This window comes from Peromyscus californicus, unplaced genomic scaffold (assembly GCF_007827085.1).
Source record: "Peromyscus californicus insignis strain IS unplaced genomic scaffold, ASM782708v3 Scaffold_7__1_contigs__length_154581171, whole genome shotgun sequence".
Taxonomy (NCBI): Eukaryota; Metazoa; Chordata; class Mammalia; order Rodentia; family Cricetidae; genus Peromyscus; species Peromyscus californicus.
In genome coordinates this window covers 67,777,462-67,796,863 of record NW_026294595.1, presented here as the reverse complement: position 1 = coordinate 67,796,863, position 19,402 = coordinate 67,777,462, and the positions used below count along the sequence as shown (strand labels likewise).

The window sequence follows — 19,402 nt, the reverse complement described above, 5'->3', positions numbered from 1 at the left end:
CGCCTTTAATCCCAGCACTTCGGAGGCTGAAGCAGGTGGATCTCTGAGTTCAAGGCCAGCCTGGTTTACAGAGTGAGTTCTAGGTCAGCCAGGGCTACACAGAGAAACCCTGTCTTGAAAAAACAAAAACAAACAAACAAACAAACCAACAAAAAGATTGGGGTTGGCATTATCTCATTCTACACTTTAATTTTGCAGATAGTACTCCAATAAGGGTCTACAGTGTGTTTAATGTTAGTGGTAGAATTAGACCCAGACTCTAAGTCTGCCTCTCTGAGATCCTTTGGTGTGACTTAGAGAACAGTAGGATGTTCTAGGTCCAACCGCTGTGTATGAGGGCGGCAGTGGTTATGATGCATTGGCTAAGCACCGTTTGTATTTTAGTATTGGGACAGCAAATGAGTGTCCGTCTTCGGTCATTTCTAATGTGGTAGAGTCTACTGGACACACAGAGTTAAGAAAGATTCTGAGGCACAGGGGACCCACAGCAAGGTGTCTGGGACTCTGCTGGGAGCACCTACCTCTGGTGAGGGTGACAGTTGTGTTGTGGGTGCCACCCCGTGGGGTACTGTGTGGTGCAGTGGTTCAGAGTCAGTCACAGCGGGCACTGCTGTCGGCTGGTTGTGTGACCCAGGGCGTGTATCTTAGGCTCTCTGGATACCCAGAAGCTGCTGTCCTTACAGTGCACAGTGGTTCTAGTGCGTTCTAGGGGAGCATACGCCCGCCCTGCCTTCTGGACTAGCTTCCTGATGTGAAGGGAAAGCCAGGGTGGGAAGAGTCAGTCCAGGGAACGGCAAAGAACGGTGTGTTTTTCCAAGGCAGAGGCCACTTCAGGCAGGCCCTGGAGGATCTTGCAGGCCCCCTTTCAAATGCCAGAAGCAGGAATCTGACGTGGCAGAAGAGAAAGAGGAAACAGATGAGAGGTCGGAGAGAGGGGAGAGCAGGAGGCGTGTGTTTAGGGGAGGGGTACTGCCGCCGCCGCCGCCGCCGGGAGGCTGAGCAAGACGCGGGGGGCCTGCAGGGAGGAGCGCTAAGAAGAAGAGGGATTGGAAGCCACTCCGGGAGCGCTGTAACTGGGGTCGGGGACCTAGGCTCTGAGAGCCACGTCTGTGGAGGCCAGAGGAGAAGACTGAGAACACAGTGGAGAAGGGGCAGTGCCGTGGACATCACCCAGGGAGGGGAAGGCAGGGCATGGGTGAGCCTGTGGAGCGAGCGCAGCCCCGGGCAGGGGAGAGGGCATGTCTGAGGAAGGAGGTGGCTTGTTGAGCAGGCTGGTTTCCGGACTGCAGCTTCACACAATGCCAGGGGCCGCCTTTTCCATAGATCCCCCTAGATTAGACCCTGCAGGGGAAGCTGGGAGGGAGCCAGCAGTCTGGAGCCAGGAAGCCAGCTTGCAGGGACCCTTGATGATGAGTTCTGGGAAGCAGGGCTTAAAACACCTCACTTCTGAGGCTTCGTGTGAGACTCAATGTGCTGTAAACTGAAGGCTTTATATAATACCTGGCACAGGTGTCCAACAAATGTCCATTTTCCTCCCCTTGACTTCTCCGAAGGGTGACCTTGCCTAGAAGTGAAGAGAAAAAGTTTCCCTTAAGTCTCCTAGGAAGCGAGTGACATGGTAGAATTAGAACCCAGCTCTCAGCAGGTCCTGAAGGTGTAGGCCTGCGATCCCGGTTTCTCAGGTCAAGGCAGGAAGAGTGAAAGTTAAAGCGTTATCCAGGCTACAAAATGAATTAATGACGAGCCTGAGCAACTCAGTGAGACCCTGTCTCAATATGAACTTGAGAGAAAGAGAGGTTGGGGACGGGAGGATGGGCAAGCTGGCTCTGTATCCTGGTGGTAGAGTATTGGCCTAGCATGCATGAAGCTCTGGGTTTGATCCTTAGAACCACAAAGTGGAGGGGCGGGGTGGGTGAGGTGGAGGAATCCCAGTCTTCAGTAAGCAAACGAGCAGTCTCTTCTCAGTAGTGCTGCATTTTTGTGAGCTCGTGATTGTGCTAAGCACACTTTCAGTCCCTTACACTGTATTACTCACTGAATCCTTGAATCTCCATGAGGTTGATTCTACTATCCCCATTTTACAGATCAACAAACAAATGCTCAGCAAAATCAGAGCAGAGTGTATGTGACTAACCTGAGATCACACAGCCAGGGGTCCTTAGAGCTAGGATTAAGAGTCAGGCCTGTAAGATTGCAGAGTCTGCGCTCTTCATGCCTAGCACATGAATAAGGCTGTCTGGGCAGAGGGGGGACACCTGAGGCGCACCCACGGCTCACCCTGTTCTTATTCCCCAGTACCCTCCCGAAGCCTACTGTTCTACGATGATGGGACAGGTTCATGGGAAGACGGCCGAGGTGCCCTACTGCCTGTGGAGCCCCCAGAAGGCTGGGAGCTCAAACCCGGGGGGCCAGTAGAGCCGAGGCCCCAGGACCACCTCCGACATGACTATGTGGACAGCACCCATGAGACCACCAAGTACTTGAGTGAGACCTGGCCTGAGGACACTAATGACAATGGCACCAGCCCCAACTTCTCCCACCCCAAGGAGTGGTTCCATGACAGGTGAGTTGAGAGGTAGGGTCTCAGGCTGCACCACCCTGAGTCACATCTTCCCAGGGGAGGGGCATCTTCCTGGGGGCGGAGCATCCTTTCAGAGGAGGAGGTCCCTGGTCTAGACCCAGCTCACAGCTGAGTGATGGACATCTCAAAGCAAATTCATCCCTGGATCCTCTTCTCTCTCCAGGGATCTGGGCCCCAACACCACCATCAAACTCTCCTAGGCCGCTCCGAGACTCAGGACACAGGACGGACACCCTGGCACCCAGAAGAGGCGTTCTCTTGCTCACTGACCCAGATCCAGCTCCCACCCCCGCCCTGGGGCCCTCTGCCCCAGGAGAAAGGGTCTTTCTTCTCCTCAACCATCCCAGTCCCTGCTGTGGCTGGGGTCCCTCTCTGTCCCCGGACATTTGGACTGCTCCCCTGGGCCAACAACCACTCTGTTCCCACTTCTCCCTCCCACGATCATCCGTCCTCCTCCAATAAACCACTCACTGGGCCATTCTGTTTCCTTTCCCATAGTGACCAACACGACCACTGTTCCTGGCCCCTCATACACACACACAAACACACAAACATACATACAAACACGTGCCCACACGATCACACACCCCCATCTCCTACTGTACAGAGACCAAGAACAGAAATTGTTTGTAAATAATGAACCTTATTTTTTATTATTGCCAGTCCCTAAGATATTGTATTTTACAAATCTCCCTCCCATCACCTCTCCCTATTTTGTATTTTACGAAGTTAGCGCGGGCTTTGCTACCCCTTGGCCTGGGACAGAGGGACACCCCACCCTCACCTGGCTTCCCCATGCCGCTGCCCAAGCTGCTGGGCCTTTTTAATTGCCAAACTGCTCCCTCCACCAGCTCAGCACACGCTTTAAGAAAGCAAAATTAAAAAAAAAAAAAAGATTCAGCATCAATCCTGACTTTGTGCCTTCTTTGTGAGGGGTCCGGGAGTGAGGGGAGGAAGTTCATTTTATGTTTCTGTGGAGGGTAGGGAGGGGTACCTGGGAAGAAGGCCTGTCTGTCTAGAGACTTTTGTCCAGCCAGTCACTGAATTTGGACTGGATAACTCAAATCCAATGCCAATAACAACATTTAAAAAAAGAAAAAAAGCTACCGGTGGTGGTGGTGGCGGTGGCAGCACACCTTTAATCCCAGCACTAGGGAGAATTCACTCTCTGTGAATTCGAGGCCAGCCTGGTCTACAAATCGAGTTCCAAGACAGTCCATTACCCAGAGAAGCCCTGTCTGGAAAAAAAAAAAGTCGATGCAGTGTTGTACACCTGTAATCTCAGCCAAGATGGGAGACAAGAGACAGGGGAACCTCTTGGAAGCTCAGCTCACAGCCCACGGCAGAGACCTCAAAAGACAGAAGGAACATAGTGCAGGCCTTTAATGCAGCACTCTGGAGGCAGAGGCAGGTGGACCTCTGAGATCGAGGCCAGACTAGTCACCATAGCGAGTTCAAGGCTACATAGTGAGACTATGTCTTTTAAAAAAAAAACACAAAACAGAAAAAATCAGAAGGCAAGAACACCCGTGAAAGTTGTCCTCCGACTTCCACATGAATGCAAACACACAAGCACATGCAAAAAAAAGAAGACATGGAGGAGGAGGAGGAGGAGGGAACCTAACACATGTAAATCTAAATCTAAGGGCTCCCAGCTGAGGTTAGGAAATGTCAGCATCCAGGTGATGCTAGAGGCTTGGATCTAGGGACTGCGGACTGCACTGCGAAGAGAGAGAAGAGCTGAACACCAGGGAAGACCACAGAGAGGAGGAAGCAAGTGAAGGGAGACTGAGACAGAAGGAGGGAGAGGGAGGGGGATGGGAAGTGAGTGTCCAGAAACAATAGAGAAGTCTAGGAGCGAGGGGTGGGGGTAGGGTGGGGGGGTATCTCTGAGTTCAAGGCCAGCCTGGTCTACAGAGTGAGCTCCAGGACAGCCAGAGCTACACAGAGAACTCTGTATTGGAAAGGAAAAAACAAAAACAAAAACAAACCAAAAAACAAACAAACAAACAAAAAAACAGAGAGGGGAGGGGGGGAGGGAGGGAGAGAGAGAGAGAGAGAGAGAGAGAGAGAGAGAGAGAGAGAGAGAGAGAGCAGCTTTAAGACCGGATGGGGTGACCAGAGTGTCAAATGCCATGGAGACTAGAAAGCTGAAGTGAGAAGGTCATGGTGCCCTTGGGAGGAGCTCTGGCAGAAGTGAGATGGAGGTGGGAACTGGAGGGATGGAGGTGGGAACTGGAGGGGTGGAGGTGGGAACTGGAGGGATGGAGGTGGGAACTGGAGGGATGGAGGTGGGAACTGGAGGGATGGAGGTGGGAACTGGAGGGGTGGAGGTGGGAACTGGAGGGATGGAGGTGGGAACTGGAGGGGTGGAGGTGGGAACTGGAGGGATGGAGGTGGGAACTGGAGGGATGGAGGTGGGAACTGGAGGGGTGGAGGTGGGAACTGGAGGGATGGAGGTGGGAACTGGAGGGATGGAGGTGGGAACTGGAGGGGTGGAGGTGGGAACTGGAGGGGTGGAGGTGGGAACTGGAGGGATGGAGGTGGGAACTGGAGGGATGGAGGTGGGAACTGGAGGGGTGGAGGTGGGAACTGGAGGGATGGAGGTGGGAACTGGAGGGATGGAGGTGGGAACTGGAGGGGTGGAGGTGGGAACTGGAGGAATGGAGGTGGGAACTGGAGGGATGGAGGTGGGAACTGGAGGGATGGAGGTGGGAATGGGAGGGATGGAAGTGAAGGCTGGGGAAGATGGGGCATGGACAAGGAATAGAAGGTGATCCCTAGAGGGTCATCCAGACAAGATCAGGAGCAGTTCAGGCTGTTTTTCACACAAGAGGAGACTGACCATGATTATTTCTAGAAGACAGACAATAGACAGAAGACTGAAGGCACCATAAGCAGAGACAGTAGTGGGGAATGGGAGCCAGAGAGCCAGGGGAGGGGCTCCCTTGCACCAAGAAGACCTGGGTAAGAAGGGGCAGGTGTTTGACAGATGTAGAACGGGAGGGAGAGGAGACCGAGGAGCCCCCAATAACTGTGAGGCTTGGGCCAGGGCAAGAGAGTATTGGCATGAAATGAAGACAAGAGACAATTGCAGGCGGTCCCACAGACTAACAGAAGCCTCTCTCCTTCCCCCATTCCTCGGTAGCAGTCTCGTTCCTCAGTAGCTTTCCTGTGTGGCGTTCTCCCATTGCCCACTTGAACTGAGAACTGTGTATATCCCAGCCGGAACGGAAATAGTCCAAGAGATGCCCTCCCCTCTGTGCGGTGCTAGGGATGAAACCCAGGGCTTTGCGCCAGTGCTTAGTCACTGACCTACATCCTCCTAAAGAAGGCTTTTGATTGTGTGCTTATTTGTTTGTTTTGAGATGGAGTCTTACTATGTAGTCTGGCTTATCTGGAACTCACTACAAAGGCCAGGTTGTCTGTCTACCTTCTGAGCGCTGGCATTAGAGTATGCACCACCACGCTTGGCCAAGAAGGGCATTCTACAGATGAAAACAACAAGCCAATGTTCAGGGCTGAGGAGATGTTCTACAGTTAAGAGTGTGCACTAGGCCGGGTGGCGGCGGCGGCGGCGGCGCACGCCTTTAATCCCAGCACTCGGGAGGCAGAGGCAGGCGGATTTCTGTGAGTTCGAGGCCAGCCTGGGCTACAGAGGGAGTTGCAACAAAGACGCAAAGCTACACAGAGAAACCCTGTCTCGAAAAACCAAAAAAAAAAGAGTGTGCACTGCTCTTGCAGAGGACCCAAGTTTGGTTCCCACCTCTCCTGGTTTCCACAGGCTCAGGCATTCATGCACGCGCGCGCACACACACACACACACACACACACACACACACACACACACACAGAGAGAGAGAGAGAGAGAGAGAGAGAGAGAGAGAGAGAGAGAGAGAGAGAGAGATCAAGGTTCAAAGAGAATCATCTGACCAAGCCATTTGAATACCAAAGCTGTTATGTGAATACAGGTCTACCAGCTTCACCACAGTTCTTAGCGTTCCTTCCTGTCCCCACTTCCTCCTCTAATGACCATACAAGGGACTTGACTCTCAGAGTTTCCTGAAGCCCATGGCTAGCAAGTAGCTGATCTGGGGTCAGCTCCTCATGCAGGTCTATCCAAGATGCTTGCCCAGCCTGTGTTAGGATGTAGGGTTAATCCCCTCCCACAAGTCATCTATAAACTGTACTTCTGGGGGAGGGGGGTCACTGACCCTACGGGGGTGTATCCCCAGCAATGGAGCAATAGTTTCAGTTGTCATCAGTCCTGGCAGCCTGCTTTGACATAGTCCATGTGACAGCTTTGACAATGCCAGTTATCCTGCCTCAACGACCACAGCAAACCCTTTGTTATAGCTAGCAACCAAAGTTCTGAAAACCGTGTGAATAGCTGAGGGTGAAGCCATGAGCAGAGATGGACCAGGCAAGGCTCTAGACCCAAGAGGGCCAGACCAGCTCAGGAACCACCTGACCAAAATGAACACCTGCCTGATGTAGGTAACAAGTACCCTTGTGGGTCTCCCTGGGAGTGGAGGAGATAGGCCAGGCCACTTGACTCCAAATGAGTCCAAGCTGCTTGGTCATCAAAGTGGCTAAGTACATGGTCTCTGAAGTATGTGCTGTCTCCCTAATCTACTTAATGTCTCCAAGCCCCAGTGCGTGCATCAGTAAAATGGTACCCACCCTCCTAAAGCTGTTTGTGAAGTCAATGAAAACTTGCCCGGAAAATGCTTAGCGCCAGAGCCATTATGCAGTAGACATCAGTAACCATTCTCTAAGTACAGGGGTAATGGGTGGGCTGGGCCCAGAGGAGTGAGAGACAGCTACAAAGGGCTGCAGAAGGTGGTGAGGCTGGTCGGGAAGGAGGCCAAGCCCTAGCTTCAAGATAATGCAGCCAGCAGCTAGCCCTAAGTAGGGAGGTGTGTGGATGGTGGAATGAGGCCCACTTTAAAAAGCACTAAGTGGGGGAGAGCTCTAGAGGAAAGAGCCAAACAAAAACCCAGCCCGGGAACCCAGCAGCTAGGCAGCTGGTGAGTGAATGTCAAACCCAGCCAGCACTACCATAATTCATAGTGTAGGAGGCTACTCTGGGCCAGGTTGCTTGGGAATCAAAGCCCAGAATCCTAGAAGGGCAGACTCGAGGACAGCTGGGGTGCAGGGTGGGGGCTCCCCACCCCCCAGCAGCAGGATTTCTTTATAACTTGGCTTTGGGGAGAAAGCTCCTTTACAGCCAAGGAAGTTTAATCCAATTCCTTTATCCAAAAGGGGCTTGCTGGGACACTAAGATGTGGGAAGCAAAATGATAGCAGACCTTAGGAAGTTTCCAGAGTAGAGAGAAGGGAGGGCTGCCATAGCAGATCAGTGGAGGGAAAAAGACATGGGTGCTGGTACCAGAGGCCTGGATTTAAATCCAAGTGCGCTGCCACTCACCATGAGCTATTTTGAGCAACTAAATCATTGAATGTCATTTCTGAATCCTTCTCTACAGCATGGAGGAAGTGATAATACCTACCACCCAGGGATGTGGTTCGGGACAAAGGAGATGGTAGCTGTTAGAGTGTGCAGGGTACGCCTGATGAAATCTGCTTGGGCCAGAGAAGAGAGAACCATTAAGAAGGGATGCGTGGGGGCAACGGCTCTGGAAATGGGCTTTGAAGGATGGATGCTCTTTCCCTAATGAGAGACAAAGAACCCAGGCGATGGATAACCTAAGCAAAGGCATAGAGCCAGGATGCAGAAGACCAGAGAACCCCAAAGCCTGTTCTCTACCCATGTGAGTCTGGCCTCTCCCACTTTCCCACACTCACAGGCAGTGGGAATGAAGGACGGACCACGCTAGACATCTGCACAGAGGACAAGGAAGACTAGGAAGAAGCCGGTCAGCTGGACCAACTGAGGAGCCATATTGGAAAACTTTTGAGGGAGCCTCAGAATTTAAAAATCTGTCATAGAAGGGACTTTCAGGTGGAGCGGACAACCTAAATGATGCTATGAAGAACTGATACCAGGCCAGTCGGTGGTGGTGCACGCCTTTAATCCCAGCACTAGCAGGCAGAACCAAGTGCATCTCTGTGAGTTTGAGGCCAGCCTGGGCTACAGAGTGAGTTCCAGGAAAGGTGCAAAGCTACACAGAGAAACCCTGTCTCGAAAAACCGAAGAAGAAGAAGAAGAAGAAGAAGAAGAAGAAGAAGAAGAAGAAGAAGAAGAAGAAGAAGAAGAAGAAGAAGAAGTGATACCAGTTCCAGAATAAAATGCATACAAGTAAATGGATGGATGAATGGATGGATAGGGCTGGACGCTGGGATGCTGGGATATGAGCCTTGACTATCAGACTGGAGTATAGGAAAAGGACAGCCATTAAATACTGAACGGAGGGGTAATCTGTGGTCGCAAGTCAACTTCAGAAAGATAAAGTCTGGGTCACAAATAGACGTTAGGTCTGAGGCCTCACCCAGATTCCTGCAATAGTCCAAACGAAATGTTCAGTTGGAAAACACCCCCAAACCTAAGAGGAGATGATACAAACACAGACATGGAACTAAGAAGCCAGAGAAACCCAATATGGACCCCAGGGAAATGTCTAGTTCTTCTTTTTGGTCCCTTGGCTCCCCTCACCTAACAGCTTCTGTCCTAGAAGGTACTGATTTCGCTGTCTGGGATACCCTGAATCCAACAACTTAGAGGACTTCCAGAAGGCTGAGCACCCCAAGGTTGGGAGCTATGACTTTACACACAACCCAACTTGGTCCAGCTTAAGCCCTGGTCCTGAGAGCTCTAGGTCTGGAGATGGTGTCCCCACAATTCCGAGATGTACCTAGAGATTGATGTAAGCTGTGTGTTTCCTGTGCCCCTTCCTCAAGTCCAACTTGATCTCTAAACTCCCACAGCGCCGACAGGGTTAAAGCTGCCTCGTGTCACCGCCCCTGTCCGCCCCCCCCCCCCCACCTGCCTACAGCAGCAGCGAATGCCAAAGCCGGAAAACGCGGGACAGAAGGGGGGGGGGTGCATCATTGCGGCTGAGTGACAGGTGGAGCGATGATTGGCAGGTGCCGTGCAGCTGGTACCAGCGCCAGGGCAGGGGCTCAGAGGTGGGCCGGGGCAGCGTCTCGCACCCTGGCCTCGAGCCCCCAGCGAGGTTGGTGGCCGCGGCCCGCTGCACCGGGCTCTCTTTCTCGGGGCCCCGGGCCGGTCAAGCGGCGCGAGGTGACGCCCTCCCCTCGGACCCCACGGCTTGAGTGTTTCTAAGGTGACACTCCGGTGCAGGCGGCGGCGGCTACAAGGCTCTGGCTGGGCTCGTCCTCGGGCTCCGGCGGTCCCGGGTTCGCCCCGGCAGCGCCCCACGCAGCATCCCGACCCTTCCAAGGACACAGTCTCCCCAGGGCTCAGGACATCCCCGCTGGCCTTTCTCTGGCGCGGCGCCCCGCAGCTCCCGGACTCTGTCGTCTGGGCGCAGCGTCACGACAGACGTGCAAGACCCAGCTCCTCTTTGCCTTGCTCCCTGCTCCGCGCCCCCGGCCCGGTAGCGCTCGAGACTGAACTTTGGTGGGATCCCCGCCAGGCCTGGGAGCACAGACGCAGGCCGCGGAAGGATGGCCGAGGGGCCAGGGGGAGGAGGACCGCGCGGGGACAGGGCCGCCGGCGGCCGGGCTGTGGAGGAGGAGGTGGTGCGGCGGCGCTGCCGGCGCGGGGAGGAGGCTGAGGTCTTTCAACCCTGGCCCGAGGGTACCCGAAGTGTGGCTGCCGGACCCCTGGTGGAAGAGCGGTTCCGCCAGATGCACCTCCGAAAGCAGGTGTCTTACAGGTAAGGAGGATGGGGACCGAGGGGACACTGCGCGGGGACCATCCCACGACCAGCATTGAACTAGCAGCGTTCACGACGCGCCCACCTGCCGCCTGCCTGGTCCTGCTGTAGGGGCTGGGGATCCAGAAGGGGTGCAGGAGTACCCTCCCTTCCAGAACTGTGAAAGCTCTATTCATTCAGCATCTAACTACTGAGTGACAATTGTGTGCCTAGTGCTGCGTCTCTGTTCTAGGAGAAAACCCACCAAAACGTGGTCCTTACAAACCTCTATGGGCTAAGGAGAGGAGAGCCTTCTTCTGGCCTTTCTTCCAGAAGGAGCAGGCACCCCTGTACACTCAGCCTCCCTCCTCTGTGCCCTCCTGTGGGCTGCCCCTGTGCTAAGCACGAACTGGTGGACAGGAGGTGCTTTCTGTCACAACAGCTGGAAACCTACTGCCCAGAAATGGGGAAGGACATTCCTACCAAGCCCCCTGCATCACAGCAGGTCTACACGAGCATCCACAGCAGCAGACACCCCACCCTCATTGTCCATTCAACATCTTAATTAATCTATCAGCTGCCTACATAAAATCCCACTTCTCTGGTCCTGCCACCTCTGTTCAAAGGGGCCCCTGGCAGAAACAACTGGAGTGGCCCCCAGAGTCCACTGTAATGACCTGAAGTGAGATGCTTGTGAGAAAAGGTACCCTCAGAACAAGGGTGGTGCCCAGATGGAAGGGAGATGGGCAGTCCTCGATTTCCCCTTCACTTCATGGACCACAACCTCAACTAGGACTTGCTTCCCCCATCAAGCCCTTGGCACAGAGTGACATTCTTTGGAGGGTCCAGTAGGGACATCCCAATGTGCATCTGCATCCCTTAAAGCCATTAGCCTGATGGGAGGAGACAAGTCTGGCAACCACAAGGAGCTTGGGTGTGTCCTACACTGCCCTGGTTCTCCCCACACCTTCTGGGAAGATGGAACATAATTGGCCCAGCCCTGAGAGCTGAAAGGGCCTTAATGGTTATGAAACCATTAGGCCTCCATCACTTGAGGGAGGATGGAGAGGGATCTTAACCACCATCCCGAAGGGATCCGGATGCTCAGAGGAAATGGAAAATAGGTTAGATTCCCAAAGGTCTTACCTGCACTCTGAGAATCATGAGCATGCTTGGCTCCATTACCAAGGTCTTCCAGAGCCCTGCTAAGAAGAAAGTATCATCTGCCAGGGCCTCTAGCTGAGCTAGAGGAGTTCCTGAAAGTGTCCCTGGGGGAAGTGCAGAGCATACAGAATCCTGGAAGAAATATTATTGCTTTGGGAGTCAGGAGATCTGGTCGAAGACACACCTATGCTTAGCTGTCTGGGCTCATACAAAAAGCACCACACCAGGATTTTCCCTAGATGCAAGTCAGGGACATGTAGCATCTCTGCTGGAAAGGAGGCCAGGGTGGGATAGAGGCTTGGAGAACAGTAAACGGAGCATCATTAAAGAACACATAGTATCTTCTATGTGTTCATGTACACATAGAAGATACTATGTGTACATGAACACACACAGCGGGTTGGGAGGCAGCTGTGAGGACTGACTGCCCCTCCACACCCCAGAATGGAGGCTCCTAGCCATCAAGGATGCATAGTACCCAAGTTGGGTCTATTTTTCTGAGGATTGTATCAGGGCAGGAGAGATTGTGCAGGATACTCTTCACATGCTGAGGTCACCCAGGGGTCTAGTCTTAGCACTAGAACTGGGCAAGGCATTAAGGCAAGGAGGGCCTCTACCAGGAAGGAGGAAGCAGCTCTGGGCCCTTTGAGCCTTCCGAGGAGGAGGGAGAGGAGGAGGAGGAGGTGGTGAGGCAACAGTGGAAGAGCCGCGTGGGAAGGCCTGAGAGGCCTGCTGACCGTGCTGCTGTTCCACTTCCAAGCTGTCCCAGGGCTGTTGGGAGCTCAGGCCCACTGTGGCCCTTTTCACATCCTCTGCCTGCTACAGTTCCACAAAGCTCTGGCTCGCAGCTAAACCTCCAGTCCTGCTGTGAGGAGTTGCTAAGAAAAGCAGCTGAAAGCCCTTCACAGAGAGAAAAGGCTTTCAGGCAGAAGTGCGGGGGCATAGAAATATGAGGGCAAGAGAGGGGGTGCAGGCGGAAGCAGAACAGAGGCCTGGCGGGCGGCTCCTGACGCAAGTCAGGACCACGGGGGAAGGGGGGGGCTTTCAGCAGGACCTTCTAGGGAGGAGGGGCCTGCTGAGAAATAGCTCCTGTCGCCTCCCAGAGTCACCACAGGCGGAAAACAGAGCCAGTTAGATTTGGAGTGGGGTAGGCCCTTGTTTGGATTAAAAGGGACCTGATTTCCAATAAATCTCCATCAAAAAAGCAGGACCGAATATAGAGCGCTCCTGTCTCACGTCTGTGTCTGGACTGGGGAGAGGTATATTCCCCAAACACTGGAAAGAGTCCTAATCATTTAGAGTTGGGTTCAAGAGAAGTGGCTAAGGAAGGCAGAAAGGTGTGAGGGATGCTGGATGTGTTGTTTGTGAACTCCTCTAGTGTTAAGCCCAGTAGCCAAACCACATCACCTGGGGATGTCTTTTAAAATGATTTTTTTTTGTTTCTTTTGTTTTTGTTGAGACAGGGTTTCTCTGTGTAGTTTTGGTGCCTGTCCTGGATCTCGCTCTGTAGACCAGGCTGGCCTCGAACTCACAGAGATCTGCCTGGCTCTGCTGGGATTAAAAGCATGCACCACTGCCGCCCGGCTTAAAATGAATTAAAAAAAAAACATTTTTTTTTAAAATTTATGTGCATGTGTGTAAACCTGCACACCAGTTGTGTATGGGATCCTAGAGAGGCCAGAAGAGGGGGGTCAGATGCTCTGGAATTGGATTTACAGGTGGGTGTAAGCCAACATGTGTGCACTGGGAACCAAAGCTGGGTCCTGTACAAGACCAGTCGCACACTTAACTGCGGAGCCATCTCTCCAGCCCCCTACAATACTTTTTAGGGCTGAAGTTGTAGCTCAGGGACAGAGTGCCTGCCTAGCATGGGTGGGACCCTAGGTTCAATCCCTGGTAAGACGTCAAGAAAGAATGAGACAATAGAATGGTTTGTTAAACCCTACCCTTGGAATCCTCCAACCCCTCCAACTGGACTTAGAGTCCAGATCTGTTAACTCCTCCTATGATTCTGGCAGTTCAGCCAGTTTGAAAACCGCTGGTCTCACCTATGGAGAAGTCAAAAAGAAGGATTCTGGATAAAAGAGAGTAAAACAGAGATGATCTGCTGGGTGTGGCTGGCGGGAGGTGTCCCTCTACAGATGCTGTCACGGCCCTGGAGTTCCGGCCCTGCCGACAGGCTGCCTGACGACCGCACCGTGGGGCTCAGTCTTTTTCCTTGACAAAAGGATCGTGTTCAAGGCCAGACAGCAAATATTTCAGGCTTTGCGAGTCACGAGCTCCCTGTCATGGCTCCTCGGCCCTGACAGTGGTGCAAAAGTAGTCGTAGACAGCGTGTAAAGGAGCAAGTGTGCCCGGCTTCCTCTAAAGCTTTACTTAGAGACCCTGAACTGTACACTTCGTATCATCTCACGGTCACAAAATATTACTCTTTGGTTTCTTCCTGTTTCGAGAAACGGGAAAACCATTCATAGCTCGCAGGATCCTATACAATCAGGCACTGGGCCAGATGAGGCCCAGGAGCCATGGCTTGTTACCCCTGATCCGGTAGATGGGACCGCACAGGCATAGGGGAAACATACTGATGCATCCATCGCCTGAGCACAGAGACTTAAGGTGTGGTTCCTGAGTTCCAAGAGAGATATGCACTCTGGCTTAGGGGCTGAGAGGCCCAGTGGAAGCCAGCTCTGACCCTTCTGAGTTGTGAAGCTCTCACCTCTAACCCTGTTTCCTCGTATGGAAAATGGGCACAATGATACCCACTCAGTAGTGTGGCTGGAAGGATGACACAGGCAAGGGGCGGGCATACAGATCCTGACTCCAGGGGAAGTAGTGAACCGCCGCCGGCTAGATCTTCCCTAGGGTTGGACGGGTTAGGGGGGTCCAGGAAGGATGGTGGAAGCTGGCTCTGAGCAAGGCTAAGCAGTGGGATCTGAGGATAGCAAAGGCAGCCGCCGCTAAGAGCAGGAACTGAGCATGACCCAGCCCCCACTGCCCCTGTATCCCTCCACCCTCCCAGGACGCTAGTGGCGCCAGTTGGCAGGGAGGGTGCCCCCTGCGGCGGGCACACAGTCGCGGGGACACAGCTCCTCGAGGGAGGGAGGGGCACCTGATCCTACTCTCCCTGCTGCTATTTACCAGAAGCTAAAAATAATCCTAGAGTGACAGGGAGATGGGGCCGATTTGTAATTTAAATAGCAACAGGATAAAGCAAGAAGCTTGAGAGAGATCACATTCTGTCCTGAATTAAAAATGCAAAAACCGGGGGCAGAGAACTGAGCTGGAGCAGGGGGAGGGAGGGGACCGCTGCCAGAGGAAGCCGGAAGCCGGGGGTCCGTCCATTTTCCTTCCTTTGTAAGAGCGGGAGCCCAGGCCGTGACCGGAACTCCTTCCTGCAGTTGGAGGTTCCCGCAGAAGAAGGAGGGAAAGGCCAGGGCCCGCAGATTCCAGAGGCGGGAGCAGACTCAGTCTAAGGCCTCCGAGCATCAGTTGGCGGTCGGAAAGAGGGTTTCATCAGACTTCATTTTGACATAAGGAGTTTGGGATGTGTCCCCAGCCCTTCAAATGCCATATGGCATAAGCCATTTGGGTATGTCCAAGGTTGCTAAGAGGTAGCTGTGGTTTTGAGGAGGTTCCCAGGGGTGCTGCAAAGAAGTGAGGGCACCACAAAGTCTCTTGTTTTTGTCTGAGACGTACATTTTCATAACAGAACATTCAGAAGAGCCCTAAGGGTCAGGGTCCAAGGACAAGGGCCAGTGCAGGCTGGGAAACCTCTCTAGTGTCCCGGAAGGGAGTTGGGAAGAGACCAGGACTAGATTCCCGGCTTTTGAACTCCACAGATGACTGGGGAAGGTGGTGTGTAGAGCAGGGTTGGAGTTCCCTGAAGACACAATCTACAATCTATGAAGCTTCAGAAAAGTCAAGCAATTTCTTTTCTTTTCTTTTTTTTTTTTTTTGTTTGTTTGTTTTTTTGTTTTTTTCCGAGACAGGGTTTCTCTGTGTAGCTTTGCGCCTTTCCTGGAACTCATTTGGTAGCCCAGGCTGGCCTCAAACTCACAGAGATCCGCCTGGCTCTGCCTCCCGAGTGCTGGGAATAAAGGCATGCAACACCACCTCCCAGCTAAGTCAAGCAGTTTCTTTAGACCACACAACCTGAAACGTAATCTGATCTGTTTCATTCCAAAACCCCCAGGCTTGTGTGCTTCCAAGGGCCTAGCCTTTCATCCTGGAGGGTCTTTTCTTTGGGTTCCATACTGAGTGCCGGTATCTGGGAGGGGTAGTGGAGGGGATGGGAGTTTTCTCTGTATTCCCAGCTTGAGACTACCCAGGATGTGGGAGGGTTGTCGTGAATCTGCCTGTCCTGCCTGGGGGGGTTTTGTATAATCCAAACTGGGGGCAAAAGGGAGTCGTCTCTAGAGGCAGAACCTGCTGAACCTAAAGCGAGAACCAGCCAAGCTCCCCTCTTACCTTCAGTGTGGGGATCGGACGGAGCCAGAGTGGCTTCCAAATGATGAGGGTCTGCTAAGCTGCCCATGCTGGGGCTGTATCCCCTGCCCCAGTGGAAGAGTACTACCCCTTCCACATCCAGACTGACTTCTGTTCATACTTTCATGAGCCACCCGGGAGGAGCTTCTGGTTCCCATCTGTCACCAGCAGCACTGGATGCATAGTAAGTCTGAGGTTACCATGGGCCTGAGACCTTGTCACCCAGTGCAGGACTGAGGGGTATAGCTTAGTGTGGTAGAACACAGGCATGCAAGAGAACCTAGGTTCAATCCCCATCCCTGGGACTGCAAAAATAAATACGTAAATATCATAAAATAGAATAGAAAGGAATCATCAAGTCCAACTTAAGGTTAATGAGTTGTGAGTGCCGAGTTACACAGCAAGGACTGGGGTGTGAGCTAAGTGAGCTCTTTCCACTTTCCCAGCTCTGTTGCTTGGGTCGGGGTCTGAAGGATGAAGATTCCATTTGACAAAATGGCAAGGACCACCATGACAGCAAGACAATGCATCCAGCAGCACAGACAGAATGAAATTCAGGGGTCAGGACCACAATTGAGAGAGCACGAAAAAATAGGGAAACTTTGTTTATTGAGCATCTATGACAGAAGCATACCCTTGCATGATGTAAGCTGAAAGAATACCTCCACAGGGAAATGCCCTCCTGGGCAAGGAGGCAAGGAAGCCAGTGAAGTCCGGATAGAAGGAGCCTGAAAGTCAGACCAAGGAGGCAGACTTGGCAGGTTTTGAGGGCAGAGGATGTCCAGGTCATGGGTTGAGTATGTGGTGGCCTGGTACATTTCTTTTCCCCAGCTCCCACTTGCTCATCCAGGCCACAGAAAGTAGAACGCCTCATCCTCAGGGGCTTCAGCAAAGCCCAGAATAATTTTCTTACCCAGATTCCTCTTCCTGCGTGCACCTGGGTGGATTCTGAGGGGTCCCCAGCTCCCCAGTGCTGACACATGTCCTGAGAACTACCAAGGGCATCTTCCCCAGCCCTGTACACCTGCCTCTCTCCGCCTTGTCCTCCCCACCCAACCTGGATAGCAGAGCTGGCCCCGAGAGCCGTACAGTGTGAGCCCCAAGTGGCCTTGGCTGCATAGTCATAGTTACCCTGCAACTCAAAGCCTCAGGCCGGCCTGGCTTCCCCTCCAGAAACACCGTTTCCTGCTCTCTGCTGTCCAGATGGAAAACAAGGCCAGCCCCATTTCCTCTGTTTAACTGCCGGAGCTGCTTGCAGAATGCCTGGGAGAGGAAGGCTGGGCCTTGCCACAGCCTCCTTTTAGAATAGACCTTGGCCTGGTGGGTAAAGTCTCTGATAGACCTCACCACAAAGAGCCCATCTTGAAGGACTCAGAGGTGACGTGTTCCTTCGTGTTCAAGGGACATCAGTTGGAAAAAGGGGTGCAGAGCCTGACCATGCACTCAGACTTTAGAAAGGCAATGAGGTATCTTCGACCCGGGGTCAGTCTTTGTTTGGTTTGGTTGGTTGTCTGGTTTGGGTTTTTTTTGAGACAGGGTTTCTCTGTATAGTCCTGGCTGTCCTGGAACTCACTCTGTAGACCAAGCTGGCCTCGAACTCACAGAGATCCACCTGCCTCTGTCTCCCGAGTGTTGGGATTAAAGGTGTGCGCCACCACCGGCAGCTAGATTCTTTTTTGTCTGTGGTTTTTTTTTTTTTTTACTTAATCTCAATACAAGAAGATCTTAGACTAGTAAGATTGGCAGCTCTGTGACTTTGTTTCCTCACATAAAAGGAGGAAAACAGGGCTGGCAAGATGGCTCAGAGAGTAAAGGTACTTGCTGTAAGCGTAATGCCTGAGTTTGATTTTCAGAACCCTCTTGCTGGAAGGGGAGAAGCAGCTCTCACAAACAGTCCTCTGCCCTCCACAAGTACACACACACACACACACACACACACACACACACACAAATACATACATACACGTATACACTCATATACACACACATCACACATGCATATATACAAACACACAGAAATAAGGGTAATTTTGTGTGTGTGTGTTTTGTTGTTGTTGGTTTTTTTTGTTTCTGTTTTTTGCCTTGTTTTTTTGTTGTTGTTGTTTTGTTTGTTTGTTCGTTTGTTTTGTTTTGTTTTGTTTTCGAGACAGTATTTCTCTGTGTAACAGCCTTGGCTGTCCTGGAACTCTCTCTGTAGACCAGGCTGGCCTCAAACTCACAGAGATCCTCCTGCCTCTGCCTCCTGAGTGCTGGGATTAAAGGTGTGTGCCACTACTGTCCAGTATTGTTTTAAGAACAGGTCTTAACTATGTAGCTCTGGCTGGCCTGGAACTTGATATGTAGAGAATGCTGGCCCTCATGGAGATCCACCTGCCTCGGCTTCCCAAGTAATAAAACTAAAGGCCTAGCTTCATTTTTTATTATTATTTAAAAAGAGGAAAATAACAAGCTATACCTCATAGGGTCATTAAAGAATTCAATGAGATAATTTTATATTCAGTAAGTTTCTGGCACAGAAGTGCTTATTAGGCTGAGTATTAATTATTCAAGGTATGCATTCATCAGGTAAGGTACTGAAAGCTACTATGTTCTAGTCACAAGGAGACAAGGGTGACGCCCAGCATGGAGGTCATGCAGCACTGACAGCGGATTCTGCAGCGTTCATGCTTTGTGAACTGAACTGACACTGTTTCTGTCCTCAAGAAATTCACAGTCTCGCTGGAGTAACAAACACATACACAACTAAAGAGCTAATTATAAAGCTGCTCGATGAAAGAATGCCCGAGGAAGGTTCAGTCTCCTCCCTAGGCAGCCTGGAGAATAGGAGTGAGCATTGGCTCTTACCATTTGCTAACCTCCGAGGGAGCCTCACTCTCCAGGGCGGTCTGGCCTCAGGGCATTTTCCCAGACCTTCTAGCATCCTCCTGCCTCCCAGTTCTTCAGCTACAATGCTTCTTCCTTGTTTGGGACCTAAGCTTTATTGTTCTCTCCATCCACAGTGCTGGTCTCCTGATGGTCACATGGTCCACTCTCATGATTCATTTGGGTCTATTCTCAAATGCCACCTCCTTGCCCAGTCCCCCTGATTGTCTCTCTCTCCTCCCTCGCGGGGTGTAAGTTCCAGGAAGGTAGAACTTGCTTCCTAGCTCCTTGCTCTAATACAGTGCCCCATGCATACAATGCACCAATAAATATTTCCCAAATAGTCTATAAACCCTTTCACCTCTTTTTTAATCCACTTACAACCCAATGAGTCCAAGTTATAGTCCATTCTACAGATGAGAAAACTGAGGCTCCCCAAAGCTCTCAGACAAACATAGGCACTGGTTTATTGTTTATAGCCTTGTTCCAAAAAAATTAAAAATGTAAAGTGACTTTAGGAGATTTATGAC

The 19,402-nt window shown here is 52.1% G+C and overlaps 2 protein-coding genes and 1 long non-coding RNA gene across 5 annotated transcripts in view; 2 read left to right on the top strand and 1 right to left on the bottom strand.

Annotated features, from left to right (window-relative positions):
• Window positions 1-3,498, top strand: part of Creb3l1 (cAMP responsive element binding protein 3 like 1) — a 42,875-nt gene extending 39,377 nt beyond the window's left edge. The window contains exons 11-12 of the mRNA XM_052722483.1: window positions 2,296-2,563; window positions 2,745-3,498. Of these exons, the coding sequence (XP_052578443.1) occupies window positions 2,296-2,563; window positions 2,745-2,781 (305 nt within the window). The 3' untranslated portion in view covers window positions 2,782-3,498. The remainder of the gene's footprint in view (window positions 1-2,295; window positions 2,564-2,744) is intronic.
• LOC128100384 (uncharacterized) lies at window positions 164-17,687 on the bottom strand. Of its 2 annotated transcripts, XR_008214782.1 has the most exons (4): window positions 12,263-17,687; window positions 11,508-11,563; window positions 1,501-1,564; window positions 164-886 (listed from the first exon to the last, which is right to left on the bottom strand). It is a non-coding gene; the product is annotated as an uncharacterized LOC128100384 (long non-coding RNA). The 2 variants fall into 2 exon arrangements; XR_008214781.1 differs by having other exon boundaries at window positions 11,508-17,685.
• Window positions 9,615-19,402, top strand: part of Dgkz (diacylglycerol kinase zeta) — a 42,802-nt gene continuing 33,014 nt past the window's right edge. For both annotated transcript variants that reach the window (XM_052722479.1, XM_052722477.1), the window contains exon 1: window positions 9,615-10,382. In XM_052722479.1, coding sequence (XP_052578439.1) covers window positions 10,171-10,382 — 212 coding nt within the window. In that variant the 5' untranslated portion in view covers window positions 9,615-10,170. The remainder of the gene's footprint in view (window positions 10,383-19,402) is intronic.